The sequence below is a fragment of the Lacerta agilis genome, chromosome 1, assembly GCF_009819535.1.
Source record: "Lacerta agilis isolate rLacAgi1 chromosome 1, rLacAgi1.pri, whole genome shotgun sequence".
Classification (NCBI taxonomy): Eukaryota; Metazoa; Chordata; class Lepidosauria; order Squamata; family Lacertidae; genus Lacerta; species Lacerta agilis.
The window spans coordinates 75,725,622-75,745,207 of NC_046312.1; the positions used below are offsets into that span (position 1 = coordinate 75,725,622).

General features: G+C 44.0%; 1 protein-coding gene across 5 annotated transcripts in view; it reads right to left on the reverse strand.

Moving 5' to 3' along the window:
- The window catches only part of LRRC56 (leucine rich repeat containing 56), a 37,877-nt gene that overhangs the window by 1,399 nt on the left and 16,892 nt on the right, over positions 1-19,586 (reverse strand). For 3 of the 5 annotated variants that reach the window (XM_033155965.1, XM_033155984.1, XM_033155994.1), the window contains 8 exons: positions 15,308-15,404; positions 14,660-14,857; positions 11,256-11,433; positions 9,682-9,879; positions 7,796-7,860; positions 6,455-6,585; positions 4,405-4,598; positions 1,303-1,672 (listed from right to left, as the gene is read on the reverse strand). In XM_033155965.1, coding sequence (XP_033011856.1) covers positions 1,303-1,672; positions 4,405-4,598; positions 6,455-6,585; positions 7,796-7,860; positions 9,682-9,879; positions 11,256-11,433; positions 14,660-14,857; positions 15,308-15,404 — 1,431 coding nt within the window. Of the gene's footprint in view, positions 1-636; positions 793-1,150; positions 1,673-4,404; positions 4,599-6,454; positions 6,586-7,795; positions 7,861-9,681; positions 9,880-11,255; positions 11,434-14,659; positions 14,858-15,307; positions 15,405-19,586 lie in introns of those variants that run through there. The other 2 variants (XR_004427080.1, XM_033155977.1) reach the window with 2 other exon arrangements.

Below are 19,586 nucleotides of genomic sequence, written 5' to 3' on the forward strand. Positions count from 1 at the left end.
CTAGAGTCTGTGTTCTTCATCTGAGGCCCTTGTTCATGTGTGTGGAATGTGGCAACATGAGAACAGGTCTTTTCAGTGATGGTTATGCAATTTTCTCCCTGGGGAGATATGCCTGGTGCCATCATTATCAACTTTTAAGTGCCAGGCAAAGGCATTATTGTTTACCTTAGCATTTGGTTCTTAACTGGGTTCATAAGGCACCTAGCTGTTTTTGGTGTTTGTCTTTTAGCTGGGTGGTGTAGGATTCATCCTTTATATAGTACTGCAGGATGAGCACTTTGGGTAAATAATGTTGTTTTATTGATGTTACTTTAAATACTTGCCTTTGTATGTTTTTTTCCAACTGTAAGTTGCTTTGAGACATTTTATGTAGTAAATTATGGATAAATGTTATAATAATAATATAATAATAATAAAATGTTATAATAATAATATTAATAAGGGAGAATATGTTGCAAGTGTCAGGTGCAACTTAGCTTGCACTATACGCTGATGCGTCTGCAAGAGGAAGAGTATATAGAGGAACCTCCCAACCTCCCAGATGGTCTTCCTTGTGCTGACCTGTTGAGACAATTTTGTCTGAAAAGCAGGGTAGTTAGGTAGATAGATCCACTGTTAATCTATGGAAGGGAGATGTGCAGTGGACAGGTGCTAGACAGCTGAAGCTAATCTTAGATGCAAGTTGTCAATGAAGCTTCCTGGAACCATATTTGAGAAGGATAACACCACCCAAAACAGAAAAACAAGCAGTAAGTATAAGATCAAAAGACTGCAATCACACTCTTGAGAGAGTTAAAGGTAAAGGGACCCCTGACCATTAGGTCCAGTCGCGGATGACTCTGGGGTTGCAGCGCTCATCTCGCTTTATTGGCCGAGGGAGCCGGCGTACAGCTTCCAGGTCATGTGGCCAGCATGACTAAGCTGCTTCTGGCAAACCAGAGCAGCGCACCGAAATGGCGTTTATCTACTCGCCGGAGCAGTACCTATTTATCTACTTGCACTTTGACGTGCTTTCGAACTGTTAGGTTGGCAGGAGCAGGGACCGAGCAATGGGAGCTCACCCAGTCGCGGGGATTTGAACCGCCAACCTTCTGATCGACAAGCCCTAGGCTCTGTGGTTTAACCCACAGCACCACCCACGTCCCTTGAGAGAGTTAGGTATGCTTAAAACCAAAGCCAATGGGTTAAACTTTAAAGCATAGTTCACTCCATCCTGGATGTTATGAAGCAGCTTTTATCCCATGTGGATTTGTTCCATTTGGTTTAGCAATCCTAGTGAAAGAGCTACCTAGGTATCCAAACCTGATGTTTGTTGGTCCAATTGTTGCTGGTCCTGAAACAGGTCTCTTGGTCTGCTTGCTGTCGGGGCCAAAAGTCCTGTGCCTCTGACTTAAGATAGATGCATCAGATAAGGAGAAATCAGGTTTTCTGTTGAGACTCTGAACAGTAGTCTTCTCAAACACATTCTGTACTGTATCACTGTTCTGAGTTGATGAAGGCTGTGGCTTCGGTAGAACTGCCTTTTCTGAACTGTGCACTTTCAGGCGTCTAGCTCCAACAAACTCAGTTCTCACTCGCTGTATGGATGCAGACAAGGGACTTTTTGGAGGAGAGGGCACAACAGAGCGCTTTATAATGGTGGGCAATGAATTTTCCTGGACGTGCAATGAATCTGAAATGCAAAGGGAAAGCACAGCAATTTAGAAGCAGAGAATGTAACTTCACTCACATCCACTTGAGACAGTAAATCAGCAGCCACAGGTGCTGGTAACAGACCAACAGTTTGAGTTTGACTTCACCCCCAAAGGCGCACTCCTCCATTGTCTCCCAACAACAACAACAACAACAACAACAACAACTGTAGTTAAGAGGCTCTCATGAACTGAGGTGGGTTTGGACCAGGAACTCTTGTTCTTATTAGAATGGCCTGAATTTCCATCTATTTAGCTATGCGAGGTTTCAAAATATTAAAGGACTGATAGTATAATTCAGTGCAAATTTACTCAGAAATAAGTCCCACTAAATTTAATGGCGCTCACTCCCTATGCAGTGTACATAGAACGTCAGTATGAGTTGAACTCTCCCATCATTCAAGTTACAAAGATTGAATGGAAAAAGCTCTTTGTTCCACACCATACGTTCTACTTGGTACAGCTTCTAAAGAATCTTGGTGTTTGTTACAGAACCCAATAGTTACTGTGGGAAGTTGGAAAGTTAGGCAGGCATTCAATCATGGAAAATCAAAGGAAATCTTGATCTCCTATGGCTTCCAGTAGTTTAAATGATCAGAGTTGTTTCTTCCCATGTACCTCCCTGTCATGCTCTATAACTTCTGGTCTCTGGCACCTTGCCATCACAGCCTGCACTGTCTCTCTCTTTCTTCCTTGCCTTCATATTCTGAAATAGGAAGGCAGGGACAAAAATAAAATGCAAATAAAATGTAGATACAAGTTAGCATTATTTCTCTTCTGAGCACATAGTTTGGGTCTTGTGAAGCATAGGTATCTCAAATAGGAATTTAGAGAAAATAATTACTCAAGCCAATCTGTCCTGATTTCATTAGCCAGCAAAATCCCCATGTCAGGAGAAAATGATTGGAAGGATAACTCCATGCTCATATTTTTGTCATAGAAAATGGAATTTTGCCAAAGATACATACATACCATGGGAACTTTAGAACTACAAAACCTAAGGCAAGCATATAATAGCTGTTGTCAGTCTAAGTGCTTTCCTAAGCAATTAGTTAAGTTATTTCAATGTAAAAGAAACTGGGAGGGGGTAGAAGTCAAGTGGTGGTAGGAACTGGATGGGGTACAAAAGGAGGCAGCAAGTAGGTCTGAATGCTATAAGAACATAATAAGAGCCTGCTGGATCAGGCCAGTGGCTCATCTCATCCAGCATCCTGTTTTCACAGGATTCAAGCACAAGAGCACTCTCCCCTCCTGTGGCTTCTAGTTGCTGAAAGCCAGCAGATGCCCATGGGAAGCTTGCAAACAGGACCTGAGTCCAGCAGCACTCTGCCCACCTGTGATTGCCAGCATATGGTATTCAGAGGTGTACTGCCTCCAAAAGGAACCACATCATGACTAGGAACTACTGACAACCTTATCCTCCATGAATCTGTCTAATCCTCTTGTAAAGCCATCCAAGTTAGTGGCCATCACAACATCTTGCAGGAGCAGATTCCACAGTGTTGTGTGAAGAAATGCTTCCTTCTGTCCACTCTTAATCTTCCAGCATTCAACTTCATGGGATGATCCTGTGTTCTAGTTTTATGAGAGGGAGAAAAACTCCCTATTCACTTTCTCCACACAGTGTAAAATCTTACACACCTCTATCATGTCTACCCTTACATGCCTTTTTGACCAAATAAAAAAGCCTTTCCTCAAAGGCATGTTGCTTCAGCCCCTTGATCATGTTGGTTGTCCTTTTCTGAAGTTATAGTGTTAATATTTGTAAAGGGGAAAAGAAAAGTTATTCCCCACCATTGAATTTTTCAGTTTTAATGTGGCCTGTGTGGCTGTTACATAAAATGGGAGGGGTGCATTAATCATTTGGATAATGCAGCGGCGTCACGAGGGGGGGCGATGGGGGCAGACCGCCCTGGGTTCAAGGGGAGGGGGGGTGACACTTGGGCCAGCCCCGCCCCACCGGCGGGCCCCAAGCAAGCCGTGGAGCGAGGCAGCCTTGCCCTGCAGCCTGCTCACAAACCTGCTCAGCGGCCTGCAAGCAAGCCGCGGAGCGAGGCCACTCCGCCCCTTGGCCCACCCACCGGCACCGCTATGGGGCTGCCCCACCCCTGCTGCTCGAGCCGCCGTGGAAGCAGCAGCGTCTGCCCAGACGAGTACGCATGTGCGAAATGTCGCGCATGCGCACTCTGTCTGGGCCGGTGCTGCTGCTTCCGTGGCGACCTTGTGAGCCCGCGGAGCGAAAAGGAGGCTTGTGGGGCTGCCGCACGCGATCAGCGGCTCGTGGGGAGCTGCTGATAGCACACAGCAGCCCCACAAGCTGCCTTTTCGCTCAGTGGGCTTGCAAGATCGCCGCGAAGTAGCAGCCCTGGCTCAGACGGAGTATGCATGTGCAAAATGTCACGCGTACGCTGTCCGTCTGGGCCGGCGCTGCTGCTTCCGCGGCAACCTTGCAAGCCCGCCGAGCGAAAAGGAGGCTTGTGGAGCTGCCGCACGCCATCAGCGGCTCGTGGGGAGCTGCCGATCGCGCATGGCAGCCCTACAAGCCGCCTTTTCGCTCCGCAGGCTCGCAACTTCGCCGTGGAAGCGGTGGCAGCCCTGTGACGGAGTGCGCACACGCAACATTTCACAACGTCACGATGCCCCGCCCCCGGGGGTGCCTCTGTTTGCCGCCCCAGGTAGCGAGGAGGCTTCCTCCGCATCTGGGATAATGTACCTGACGATGACTGAGAAAGACGGGACTGGCAAGAAGAATCTGATGATGTGATTTCCACGATCTCCTCCTGAGTGGCTTCTTTCATATCTTCATCACAGCTGTCACTCAGGCTGTAGTGTTCCTCCTCCTCACTTAATGTTGGTGTTGTTTTTAGCTCCTGGGGAGAATTTGCCCTTTGGAGAGCTTGTAGGTGCCTGCCAGAAATTTGATGCTAGTAAGTTCATTTTTCTTCCTGCCTTATCCAAACCACATGTTCTAACACATTAAAAAACATAATGCACTATACACCACTATCTTTAGATTAAGATATATAATGACCATATCTAAGTAAGGGTAAAATACTCCATGTTACAATACTCCTCTGGAGACAAGCTTTAACACTGGCTCTGTATTCTCACAACACTTTTAGATTATGTTCAGATTTGAGCTTTGGCAAGTCTCTTTTTGCAAGAAATGCCACAAAGAGAAAGCTTCCACCAAAAACTCTTCTGAAAACTTCGGAACTCTCTTCTGGGAGCTGTTCATTTGGCTCCCTCTCATGGCATTATAGAAATGGATGGAGACTATTCTGTGCTTTTGAAAATTAGCCCCACTTTATGTGTTTTTGTTTTTAGCTTTGATATGAATTTTCATATGATGGTTTCAAGATGCTTTATTTCATTGTTTGGTTAACTGCTTTTGAAGCAGCAGTGGTAAAGCAATTTAATTTTTTGTGAATAAATTAACACAATTTTAAAAATAACGGGTGTGGGTGTAGATGTGTGTCCCATCACACAGACAGACACAGGAACTCCCCATTGCACTTTAATGCTAAATTTGAAACATAGGACAAAAACCTGAAAAGATTGATGAGATGGAGAAAAAGCCTTGCCCACACCATTCCTTCCAGACATACAGCAATCATGCTGGGACGACAATTTTCCAAAGTGAGCAGCAAGGTTGACTGACGGCAACAATGTGAGCCAAAGATGTACAGCAGGGAATGGTTACGTGGTGCCCTCTAGATGTTTGCTGCACTGTAATGCTCATCATGCCAACCATTGCCCGTTCTGGCTGGGGCTGGTGGGAGTTGTACCCCAACAGTTGGAGGGCTATAGGTTCCCTATCCCCGATGTACAACATAGTCTTCAGGGAATCTCTGTTAGTACAACCCTTTTTCCAGTCTGTAAAAATAGACTACCTCATCCGTGGGAAGAAGATCTTGACTTAACAGGTGACAAATCAGTTCTGGGAACAGATTACATCACAATTTAAGCGTGAAGGGCAATTCCTCAGAACTGCCACAAGGTGGCTTTAGTGCTTATCTTATCTCAGTGAGAAGAAACAGGCAGAGAACTAAACTTTCATATGCTAATTTAGAGAACAGGATAATCTAGTGAGCAAGGGTCCTTAAAAATGGGGTAAATGTGCTAGGTCACAAAAGTTTCCATAGTTCACATGCCTTAAGATTTGTGTGTGTTTAGAATGGTCTAAGAGATGTAGCACGGAGCATCTTGGAGCAAGACAGGTTTTCTGAAAAGAAGCTAAGGGTTGATTTTGCAATGTTTATATATATATATATATATATATATATATATATATATATATATATATTCTGCCCTTCTAGTGCTTATACATCACTGAGGGTAGATAGCAACAATTAATACTGCTATAAAATCCAATACTATTAAAAAAAACCCACACAATTAAAAACAGACAGGTGCAACAGATAGAATAGAAAAAGCTGGTACAAAAAGGTCAAAAAAAATCAAATACAGCCTCATGGGACGAAGTATTCCACTATTTAGGTACGATCACTTAGAATTCCCTCTCTCTTATCCCCAACAACAGTACCTCCACTACAACAGACATAGAGAATGGGCTCTCCATCAGATCTTAGGCAGCACTCAGGCTTGTATAGGAGGAGGTGATCCTTAAGGTATCCTGAGCCTAGGTCATGGCTTGGACAGAAGCAAGTCAGTTTATAGTTGAGTGTTCATTCCATACAGTGATCACTGGTTGCTTTATCTGGGGAGCAGCTCACTTAATAAGACTAAATTTGAACTCTTACTGGAGGTGATGCTCTTTCAGGAGTTTCAGCTCAGCATAGATGTCATCCGTATTTACATAATCAGTTTCTTCAATGCCAAAGGGATGTACTGCTGGCTGACTTGGTGGCTGAAACAGGTTCATTACTGTAGGCTACAACATAGGTGGAATAATGTCAGAACACACCTGCTGTTCACTATATATCTGACTGAAAACTTCTCATTTCTCCAGGACCACAGATGGTTTGTTTGTTTGTTTTTTACAAGTTAATTTTTCTCTCGCAACCATTTTCTGAGGTAAAGAATTCCTCTTATTGCGGCCAGTGCATGCTACACCACCGGGCTACTGCTGTGGAGCCACAAAAGATGGGGTGGGGTGCATGGACTGGCAGACAACTGCAGGATGAAGGAGCAGCAGGGCCAGGCAGGCTGCTTCCATGACAATTCCACCTGTTGCTTGTTTAATGGTGGTGTCCTAGCAGAGTCCTTTCCTTCATCAGCACCCATCATTATTCAAGGAACCGAGGAGAGGCAAGGCACCCTGCTGCGATCCTCCCCTCAGCAATGGCCCATCAGCTTTCACAGTGGGCTTCCATCGTGCACAAGGCCGCTCTGAAGCCCAGTCTGACCAAGACACAAGGTAGCTTTATATAATAACTTGTAAAATGCCCATAATCATGAGGCAAGGTTTGTATGAAGGATGATGTCTATATTGCAGAGATCAACACACTTCTATGTGTGTTCACATACCTGTTATAAACCCCTTCACTGCAATAATGGGCTTATCCATACTTTCCAGGCACAGGTCCAGGCTTAAATGTTCTGTGTCCAAGTGTTGTTGTGTTTGCCCAGGAGCTTTCCCCGTTGGAGCAAACATCCATTCGGTTTTTAAGTGGATTGCCATTTGCTCCAATTGAGCTTTGGAGAGCAGGTTTTCACAGGGAAATCTCTGAAGCAAAAAAGGACATGCAGCTTTAAAAATGTGGACTGTGCCTGGAAGGAGAGGAGGAAAGGTAACTGCGGAGAAGCCCAGTGTCTTGAAGCACAATGTTTTATTTTCTCCATAAAAGTAGACAGCAGTTTAGTGGGATGCAGTGATAGTTTAGATGTCACTTCTCTATGTTCTCATGTGTTGGCATCCCATCCCACAATGGAAGGCCCTACACCACCTTGCAGCTTGAGCTGTACAGACATGCAATTAACTTTTTTCAATTTTTGCTTCTTCTCAGAATGGTCTTCTACACAGTAGAAATCTATGGAATTCTATAGAACTCTTTAGCTTTTATCTCCCTAGAATTAATGACATGCTGGCTTGCCAAGAAAAAAAGAAAAGAAAAAGAAATTACATATGAAAGAAAACCTACACCTAGTTTCTGTCTCCGTGCATGAAGAGCTTTGATGGGGTTCCCACAAATAACTCTGCTGACACCTGGAAAAAGAAAAGGAAGAGGGTTTGTTCCAGTTTACCATTTCACAGCCACAGAAATCTTTTTCTTATACCAAGTCATCCCATTTGCTTATATATGTTAAGGGGAATGCAAGTTGTATGGTTAATGTGCATAACAACCAGCCGTTGAGCACATTCACCAAGTGTCATGGAGAATGTGTCCATAATCTTTCCATGAATAGGGACTTGTGCACAATTCCTGGTCTTCTTCTTCTTTGGAGATCACTCGTAGCCAAGTAAGATTGCCTTCCATGAACACGGTCTTAACAGTGAGTCCGTAAGTGACTGTGGAGGCCAATTCTGGATCCACATGTCCTTCCACAGTGGGGACATAGGTTTCCAGGCGGGAGTTGATCATGGTGAGGGTTTGCCAAATGTGCCTTCCTCTTAGCGCGTTTCTCCCTTTCGCCCTCAGTTTAAGCATCTTCATGACACCTTTGGTAAAGGCTGTTCTCCAACTGGAGTGCTCGCAGGCTAGTGTTTCCCAATTGTTGGTGTTTATACTACATTTTTAAAGATTTGCCTTCAGAGAGTCTTTAAACCTCTTTTGTTGATCACCACATTACGCTTTCCATTTTTAAGTTCGGAATAGAGTAGTTGTTGTGGAAGACGATAATTGGGCAGTCAAACAACATGACCAGTCCAACAAAATTGATGCTGAAGAATCATTTCTTCAACACTGGTGAATATATACACATTCCTTCAACAGGCCTTGGGAAATATGACTGAATTTTTTTATATTCTCAGGGCAAAATGCACCTTCTCTGGTCAATACGCATAATCTCTAAGAAACATGCATTTTTTTCTATGTCTTGTTCAGAAGTGGGCAATCTGCATTCCCTGGATTGCTTCTGACCCACTGCATAATCTTACATGGTCTGCAATGTACTCTCCTACTGATCAGCAGAGCAGTAGGAAGGGGGAGAGCTACAGATAAAGATCAACATTTTTCTTCAGTTGAACCCCCTTTTCACCATTCTCACTGGTTTCCCAGGCACCTGAGCAGCATAAGCGTGGGGGGGGGGGGTTCAGAGAGAGAAAATTCTCCCACGATTCAGGTGGTCCCCCAAGGGAAAGGCTTAATAGCAGCATAGGATCAAACATAATGGGAATTGCAAGGGAGCGAATATTTAGCCAGCTGAAGAAGGGTTACCAACAGGCAAAAGAGGACTGAAAGAGAAAGAACAATGGCTGGCTATTATGTATGCTATCTGCCCATTCCCTTTAACATATTCAACAATACAGCTGGCTCATTCACTGGTTTTCATATTTAGGGAAAGGAAGTAGTGGACTTTTCCATTTTGGTTTAACTATTAGTCCACAGCTACTGCTTCGACACCACTGAATAGCATGCATAGGTGAGCTGAGGTGGAGATAGTAATAATGGACAAATCTCATCTTGCTCAGCTGGAGACAACATAATAGTCAAGTGGTCTCTTTACATCTAGTTACTGTAAGACAGAAGTTTGTCTATCTGTATGTATGGCAAGAGAGCTGGGGACAAACTCACTGTGACATAGTGGATCATCCTACTGAAGGGCAGCAATAATATAAATGAAATGAAATGAAGTTTGAGCCATCAAACAATGCCTTTTAACCCAATGTGCATATTTCCATGGTCCTATTAACTGAAAGAGCTTTACAAAAATAGAAGTCTGTGCCCAATGCACATACATGTCATTCAAGAAAATATATGGGAGAGCGAGAATGCTTTTAAATCATCTGTGCACATGCACACATGCTTTTGGAAGAGAGGTTTGCAAATGGGAGGTTAGGCAAGAATGGCACCAGGTATTCCATTACCATGTGTCAAGTCACTGGCGTCATCTTCAGGCAACATCTCATCACAGATGGTAGCCTCCAGGAGAGTGCTACTACCAGAGAGCAAATGGGCGCTAAGTGGTCTTTGTGGAACCTGAGGTCGAGAAGCTGACAAGAGCTGAGTTATGGCAGGTCTCACAGCAGAGCAGGGCCTTCTTGCTACAGGTCCTAAAAAAGAATCTAAACAGGGTGATGGGGGGGGGGAGTTCAGTGAGATATTGCAACACAAAATAAGATGGTATAAATGTTCAGTTTAGCAAAGCAGTGATAATGAGCAGAGCAAAGGAAATTCTTTTCCGTATTCTAAGGTTATGTTGGTACTCATATGCTCTCCTGTTGGAGCCTCGAGAGTACTAGCTTTCTTCATTTTCACTGTCATCTTCCAGCCACCCTGGTTCTGTAGATATGTAAATATCTGACAGCAAGGTATACAAAGAAGCTTAGACTGCAAGTATGGGAGCAGGTATTCAGAACCAGCTTTGAAATGATAATGACTTAAATAACATTAGAAGTGTGTGTTTTTTTAGACAGATCTAGGGTTTCCACATTTAGGTAAAAATTATGGAATGGGAGTCTAGCAAAACATATACCACCAGTTCTAGTTTGGCACCAACTGGTCTCTGATTTTTTATATATATTTCAGGATGGCCCCAAATAAAGTTGTCCTCTATTTCATAATTTCAGTCAGCGGTGTGTGTTGGTACACCATTATTGAATTTTCAAAGCTAAAATTTCTCATCAACTCCAGAAGGTCTCGTGAAAAGAGCAGAACAGTTTACGGTAATCATAGAACACAACACAATACTAGGTCATTAACTTCTGAATGGAACAAAAGACAAAGTACTTTTGAGCCTTAATGAGTTATTTTGGAAATGCATTGGTATTTTAAATAAATACAGTAATAATCCATAATTTTCAGGATGTCTAACTCCTGGGAAATGAATTTCACTGCAAGCAGTATAATCAATAAGCTTCAAAACTTCACCAAGAAGTCAGTGCAGTATTAGTTCATTGTTCCTGTTCTGGACCAAATCTCCCTCAGGGTAGTATTCAGTTGAACCTTGATGTTAACAGTGACAGACCAATGGTTTCAAATGCTGGCTGCTGCTGGTCAGGTGAGGTGGACAATTTCAAACGTGGCAAAGCAGCAGGTGGGAGGCTTCTGAGCCCTTTCACTGCCTGCTGCTTGTTTCACTATCTCTAGCCACATTTCCCCTAGCAAATCTTGAGAAGAAAAACAGTGTGTGTGGGGGGGGAGCAGGATGTGGAGGGCTTTGAAACTCCTTTCCCACCTACCACACAAGAGGACCCACACCTATCTCTCTCTGTCTTACAGCTGTTTACAGTGTTCTGTGTACAGACACACTTCTGCTGCTATCACATCTAACACTACCCTTACCCTCTTGCAAAAGCTACTGCCCATTCTTATTCCTGATAACTAGGTCTGGCTCTGGTGCATACAAGAGAGTGTGCATGGATCTATGTATGTACACATTATCTTCCCCTGAAACCTTGTCCCCAGTAAAAATGGATCCTTGGGAAACAATTTGGCCTGCCTGAACAAGATGCCTCTTCAACTAAACTTCCATCTTTGATGGATTCCTTGACAAGTAGCCACTCCTTGTTCATCTTGCATGGAAAAGGAAGATCAGTTTGGTCTGCTGGTATTTCATCCAAATACTTTAAATGAGGGATGAGTTTTTTCACCTCAGCTCTGTAGTTGTAGTCTGGGACCTGGGGGGAAAAACACAAAGCAGAAATTTCTCAGTGTACTCATTTCAAACACATTTTGACAAGGGAGACGGGAAGGAAATCTGAGAAGTGGGCAGGAACCACATAAAGACACTATGAAACAAAGTCCACTAGCTCATCCAGTCCAGGGATGGGTAGAATGTAATCTATTGGTAGAGTCCTAGATGATTTACAGTAGACTTGCAAGAGTTTCTAACTCCCCCCCCCTTTTTTTTTTTTACTATCCCTAGTTTATATAGGCCAAACTAGCAGACGCAGAGAGCTTGATTCAGACTAGAACTGTGGTGTGGAGACAAGAGTGTAAAATCCCCTTTCTCCATCACTTTACATCTAGATGGGCCTTACAATTAGTCTGCTGAAAAGAAGAAACCTTACAGAAAAACTAGGAGTGGGATGCTGTGTGACAGGACTAATTTTGTTCTGGTGCTGAAGAAAATCCAGGGCTGAGCACATGTTCAGAAGCACCTTTGTTCCTTAATTTTAAGTGTATGGCTGTCTGTGGTTCTCGGGGTTCTAGTAAAAAAGCAAAGTAGATCCTGCAGACCTGAACTGTACACACTTTAGATCTAGACTACAGAAGCTTCCTCTCACTCCACTTTCTATATGACCTTTTTCTTTTGCACTTAAAATATAGGAAACTAGAGCCTGGTCAGCAACTACTGGGCTACATCTACCTTCTTCCTACTAACCGATTCCTATGCAAACTTATGGCAAGGCAAAGTGTGATCAGCCAGAGAGGCTTTTCTAATGTACCCCCCCCCCTTTATGCACCTCACCTACTGCCTCCTGTGACTCAGCCATGGCCAAGCAAAGAGGGAGCAGCTGGGGTCCATAAAGGGAGGACTCCCCCAAGCCTCCTCTGCTGCACATGCTGGAGAGGAGGAGGTCAGAGTTCTTTGCTCATGACTCATCTTGTGTAGGAGAAATGACAAGCTGCATTATGAGGCATCCTTGAGATCAGGCACTATGCTAGGACCAGATGGGAAGCCCCTAGGGACTGGACTAAGCCCCCAGGCCACAGTTGCTGGTTACTAACAGATGGCTTTAGACACATGCATTAAAACTGCATCTTCTGGAGCAGCCTTTAGACTGCATGATTTTGGGAGGGTGCATCACCCCTAGATTTTGTATAGTGCTACAAAAGAACTGCAGCAAAGTAGCAGTAGTGGTAAATATATGCACCTGGAATATTTTCCCCATTTTCAATGAACTACAAACTGCTACTCCATCTGTATAATGTTAAGACTGGCTGATGAACTTTCAGCCTACCGGTATATTCTTTCCCACAATAGGGTAAATACCTAGTACAGAAGACAAAATAATCTTTTTACGTAGGGCATTTGCTTTCTGTTATATGGAAGCTATAGGTTTTCCAGTCTGCAAGTCTGAAATGCTATCCTGGTTGAGGGGTGCATCACATTACATGTACACACAAACACACACATATATGGACACAGAGTGCTATTGAAACAGCTGTGATAGAGACCACCACATTCATCATTAGATTGTTGCTTTGGGTTTTAATGTCTGGAAGAGATGAGCTCATCTGGAAATCAAATTACACTGAGCTGAGCAAACAGACAGCCTGTATAGAGAGCTGTAAATTTAGTTGAATCAGTATATGTAATTTTAATTTTATTTTACATAGAAAGGGCCAGGCAGAATTATTAGCTATCCTTGTTTGGATGAAGTCTAGAAGATATATTTGTATTATTTCTACATTTGATGGTGGTATGCAAATATGAAGCATGGCCTTAGATGCAACAGTGCAAGGAGGGGAATCTCCAGCTTGCAGGTAAACTACACCCACCTGCCCCTCAGCAGGCATCATATGGGGTATAAGGTGTAGGACAGGTACATGTGTGGCTATAAAGGAACAATCATGAGCATAAAGAGAGCTCCTGATTGCTTTTTGATGGGGAAGACATGCTCCCAATCCATTTAGAAGTGGTGGGAGCATACCTTGCTTCAACATCACAAGGAGGTTTTCATAGAAAGCGCTGCTAAAACAGAGGGGGGAGGTTTTGTTTTAGCAGTGGTTTCAATGAATTAAAAAACCCAACAACTGTCCGGTACAATACTGAACACCAATAAATAATCATAGCTGAAACCAATTCAACTTGGCAGGCCAATAAATCTTATTTAAGCAAATGTGGCTGTGAATAAATAAGTCTTTGGGGCTCCTCTAAAGGCCTTTGTTGATGGGGCATGTGCAATACTCCAGGTGTTAGCATGTCCCCCGCTGCTGAAAAAGCCCTCTCTGTTGTGGTAGGCATGTGCCTAGGATTTTGGCTGCTGATCTTAACTGCCACAAGCGCAATCAATACCAGACTGCCCGTGTAGCAGGGGAACACATTTTTGCAGTGTATGCCGCAAGGAATTTACTTACACAGTAGACCCCCATAACACAACAAATTGGCTTTGAATCTCTTGAGAATTCCAAAAGTGGCCTGCAGCAAAGCACAAGAGGGCTTCCTGTACTAGAAATGAAGAAAACTGACATGGAGGATAGGCTCTGAACTGCAGCCACCAACAACAAGGGTGTTTCAGAAAGCTGCGGCCATTCTTAATCTGCCAACCAGGCAGCCATTATTTTTTCTTTCTTTTCTGAAACACCTTCATATAGGAGGAGGAGGAGGAGGAGGAGGAGAGTTTGGATTTGATATCCTGCTTTATCACTACCCGAAGGAGTCTCAAAGCGGCTAACAATCTCCTTTCCCTTCCTCCCCCACAACAAACATTCTGAGAAGTGAGAGACTTCAGAGAAGTGTGACTAGCCCAAGGTCACCCAGCAGCTGCATGTGGAGGAGCGGGGATGCGAACCCGGTTCACCAGATTACGAGTCCACTGCTTTTAACCACTACACCACACTGGCTCTGTAAACACGTCCCACTGATTTCAGTGGAACTCCCTTCAAATAATTGCTTTGGGTTGCACAGTGCTCAACAGTACTTGGGGTGCTTAAATCAGTTGTCATTTATTTATTTCATAAAATTTATAGACAGCTTGATTGTAAAAAGCCTCTCTGGCCGAGCATGAGGTGATACAGACAACAGCAACTTAGCTATTCACTTAGAGTGGGTAGCATTTGCCTCCCTATGTAAGCATTCACATGGTAAACTATGCTGTGTTAAGCAGTATCTTCTTGTAATCAGATTAAAACACATATGCATGTTTTTAAATGAAATCTAAAAGCAAGCAAAGTTACCTCTGGAGATTGTGGGCTTGGCTTCAAGCAAATAAGATTTCCTTCCACTGTAAGGGCAGACAGAGTAACACAGAGCCCCAGATACTGAATCTGACTGAGGTCCTCCACATTGTTTCCTTCTAGGTCTAGAATCTCAAGGTGCTCCAACAGGCTCAGTTGACTTAAGTCAGCAATATTGTTATATGCTATGTAGAGTTCCTAAAGGAAAACAAAGGGATCTTATCAACATGAAGTTTTAACCATTGTCCATTAAGTAATAACAGTGAACCCATGGCTTGCAGTTTAGAGATATGGCACAATACTGAACTTTAGACCATAGCTGTCAACTTTTCCCTTTTTAAAAGGGAAATTACCTTATTCTGAATAGGATTCCTCACAAGAAAAAGGAAAAGTTGATAGCTATGCTTTAGACCCCCTCAAGGCCCAGAATTGCCAATCACAATACATGATAAATTATGATGGAAGTACCTTTTAACTACAAGGAATGGCAGTGATTTCTATCAGACCTAAAATTAATTTTTAGAAGGCTCCAGCATCAGTTTAAGAAAGAAAGAAAATGAACAGGAACTTAAGGTTCTCTGCCTCATAAAACGAAGCAGACCATTAAGTAAAGAGGGCAACTGAAGAAATATTTCAAATCTGTCCTACCTTCAAAGAGCAGCAGGAAGAGATACCATCTAAATCTGGAAGCCCACAGCGAGCCATCCAGAGGACTTGAAGATTAGACAATGCTGTTCCAAGGTCCCTTAAAGAAAGTTGATACTGTAAGCTCCAAGGGTTATGTATTCAGTTCATTTTAATATTTTTTAGTTTTGTCCCATTTTTAATTGTACTATTGTATGACTGATCATCTTTGGCAAAGCAATAGAGCTTTAGATTAAGGGTCAAATTCACCCATTAGGTTTCACAATAGCACCCTTATATTAAGGAGCTCATACTCATGAGTAGTGTAACATGTAATTTTATTACATATATTTATTTTAAAATTGCTAAATTTATCTATATTTTGATCAATTTTATGTCTAGCTGTTTTTAAAGACAGATTTTAGCCTTTTATGCATATTTTATATGGTTTTATGTAAACAATTAAGGTTTTTTGTTAATTAAGTGGTAAAAAAATCTAGCTGGATGGATAAATAAATAAATAAATAAATAAATAAATAACAGTTTTATAGAAAGCACATTTCAGCTTCTGTCGCACGGATTTCTGATTTTGCAGTTTATCCTGCTCAGGTTCAAAAGCTGATGACAGCATACACTTACATTGCTTATTCCTTGGCAGCTAGAGAGAGAAGATATTAGAGCAGGGGTAGTCAACCTTTTTATACATAACGCCCACTAGTGGGCGGTAGGGACCAGGTTGACAACCCCTGCATTATTGTGTACACACATAGGGAGTAAGGATGCCCCCAAAAGCTGGGTCTATCCCCACCCCAATGTTGCACGCTCTGCTTGGATTGGAACATGTATTGGTGTCACTGGGCCCCAGGCCATGAGGCTAGAGTAGGCAGTCCCATAACACCCACTGATTTTTTCAGAGATACGAATTCATACATATACCCATCACACACATGCAAAACCACATAAGTGCACCCAAACAGAGATACAGGATATAAGCCTGGGATAGCCAATGTGGTGCTCTCCAGATGACAACAGCTAGTTAAAATCCATTCATTCCTAATCATTGACCATGCTGACTGGGGCTGGTGGTTGCTAGAGTGGAACATCTTGATGCACCGATTTGGCTTCCCCTGGTGTATCCTTTTTCAGTTCTGCTCTGATTCCCCATGTGTCAAAACAGTATTCTACCCTATTAATTTTCAAACTAAGTGCCAGAGATAAATGCTATAATAAGGTCACATATGCATTAATTGATTAAAAGGAAAGTGTCTGTGATCCCAAAGTAACTGCCCACTGAGTTGGGTGTTCAACAATCCAAAACTAACTTGAATTAATTCATACCTGAGAGCTTGGCTTGGATTATTTTGCACTGCAGTATTTGAAAGTGAACCCAAAAGCTTAAACTGAGTGTTTTCTCCAAGCAATGAAGGAGTCTTTGGAGATGAAGTCATAGCAGCATAAAAGTGACTAACAGAATTCTATGCATGTTTACTTAGAAATCATTTCCACTGTGTTCACTTGGGCTTTCTCCCTGGTAAGTGAAGCTAGGATTATTGTCTAAAAGGATTAGTAAAGTAAAATTGATCACTAATGATTTTCCAGAACTCAACATTTCAATATGCATTGCAAAATCCCTTTTTACACACATCCTTCCATAGTACACATTCATGACATCCAATTATTTGAGTTGAGGACACTTCTTGAAAACAAGGGAGAAAGCCAGTGTGGTTTGGCACAAAGTGGCATTTTGAGAGAACCACAATTTACTCAATAAATTCTTTATTCAAAACTATTTGGAACAGCTTTATCTGAGCCAAAAACTTATTGGATAGATACCAGAAGAAGCTCCCTTTGGCTTCACCAGTTTAAACCTAAAGTAATTTCAGATGTCATGTCAAAGATCCTGAAAGAAAATAAAAAGTGGTAGCCCAGCCTCAAAGCACTTCATATCAGCAACCCCCTGAAACTAATAGGAATTGCTGCCAATCACTTAGAACCATAGAACTGTAGAGTTGGAAGCGACCCTGAGGATCATCTAGGGGTCTGCAACCTTTAAGACCAAAAGAGCCACTTGGACCCGTTTCCGAAGGGGAAAAAAAACTGGGAGCCGCAAAACCATTGCGACATTTAAAACAAATATAACACTGCATTTTATTTTTAAAAATCCGATTTAAATAAAAAAAATCCGATTTAAATAAAAAAATCCGATTTAAATTTTAAAAATCCATTTTTTTAATAAAAAAAACATTCATTTTTATCCACCCTGGGGACCACTACCAGGTCACAGCCTGATCCAAGGTGGGTTGCAACAGCATACAAATATTTGATTTGTTGTTTTTTTTAAAAAAAATGAGTCCTCAACTGCACACTTGTGTTAAATGTTTGTCCCATGTCTTATTGAAGACTGCTGGCTTTTACAATAATCTTAGTGTCTTTTACCCTTAATATTCCAGACCAGAGGCTATGTTCACCTCTTCCAACCTCCTCTCTTGCTAAATAAAGCACAGAATTGCACCAGAGAAGCCTGTGATGTTTGTGCTGACTTGCGTACAGGTGGCTGTAGTAGTTCGTAGTGTTCAAACCTTTTTAGGGGAGTTCCCTGCCCCCTTAATGACAATGGCGATAGATTTTGCACATGAACACAGATCCAAGTTAGGACTCCTCTCTTCCATGCCAACAGGTGCTTTGTCAAGGCTCCCCTAACACACACTCAGGACAGAGGAAAAACTGCAAAACGTCCCGGCCTTGCTCCAGGGCAGAGAGAGACGCGCGCCTGCGAGAGCGCGGTCTGAGGCTGCGAGCGGAACCAGGAGCGAAGGAGGCAGTGGCAGGGAAACAGGCGCCGCTTCCTCGACCATTTTTTAAAAGAGGGCTTCCCCCCTCGCCCGCCGCCCCTGGCCCAGCCCGCAGCTGCCTACCTCCTCCTCGCCTCGACGCAGCAGCCAGCAGCCTTCCGAGAGGAACCGCGGCCAGCCCTCCCCCGCGGTCCCACGACCCAGCCGAGGAGTCCTGGCCTCCAGTGCCCGTGCAGGAACGCGTCTGAAGGCCCCCTTCCTGCCCCCATCCCGTCCCGCCTCCCAGCTGCCTCTGGATGCCGCGGGGTCCCACATACCCGCCGACCCCAGAGCTCCCCTGTCCGCCCCAAGGCCACCTCCCACGCTAGGAAGACTCCCGGAGCTGGGCAGGGTTGGGCCCGGCAGGCAGGCTCGGGGGGCGGCCTCTCCCATGGGCGCCTGCTTCGGAGGCAGAGGCGGGGTCTTCAAAGTTCCCCCTCCCGCTCGCCCAGCTCCATCTCTTCCCGAAGGAGCATGCGCGCCTCAGGCGCGCTTCCCGCCAGAGCCCTCGGCTGAGCTGCGCCACCTCTACTGCGTCCCCACCGCCTCCGAGCCCCGCTGCCCCGCTGTTCAAGACCAGGTGATCCTGGGTACACCCCTGAGCAGCACCCTCAGCCTCCGGAGGGCGGGCTGCCAGCCAGCTGGAAGGCGGTCGCTGCCAGCTGGAGAAGTGGGCGGATGTATCCGTCCCGGAGCCGCGGCAGCCGTGTAAAAGAGCCGCATGCGGCTCCGGAGCCGCAGGTTGCTGACCCCCGATCTAGTCCAATCCCTGCAATGCAGGAATATGCAGCTGCCCCATACGGGAATCGAACCTGCAACCTTAGTGTTATCAGCACCACACTCTAATCAACTGAGCTAACCTGAAGGTCTCAGAAATGTGTCTTTTTCAAACACAAATTAAACTTTGTGGTTGCAATTCTGCTTTTCCCATGTAGTGGAGAAGGGTGTAAAGGGGCTCCTCGTAGGATTCCAGTATAGCCCTCTCTCCCTTGGCATGCTGCCCCAGCACCTTTAAGCTGATGTCTTCTTCCCCCCCAAGAGCCCAGCAGCCTGGCCCTCCTAAATGGAGCAGTGATCAGGATGAGATCAGAGAGTAAGTCTCTGCAGCAGCATGGGGTGCAAGAGGTCTCCATTCAATGTGAATGTTCTGGTGCTTTCTCAGGATCTCTATGGGAATTGGAATCTGTCTGTCTTCTCTCAAATCACTCCATTTTTATGGCTAACTTGTTTGATTTCCTTTTGTAATTTAATTTTTTTTTCACTTGGTACAGCTTCCAGACTACACTAAGGGATGTAAACAATGGCCTACATGACCCTCTGCTGGGCAGTTTCTGCACATGCCCAGTTTCTGCTCAAATGGAGGGTGTGGAATAAATAATTTAGAAGGCAGGGAGAAACAACTGGCTGAGCCATGCTGGAGAATAAGAAAGTCTGTGGTGCCAGGGGCTGAAAAAGTCACTTTTTGCCAACCC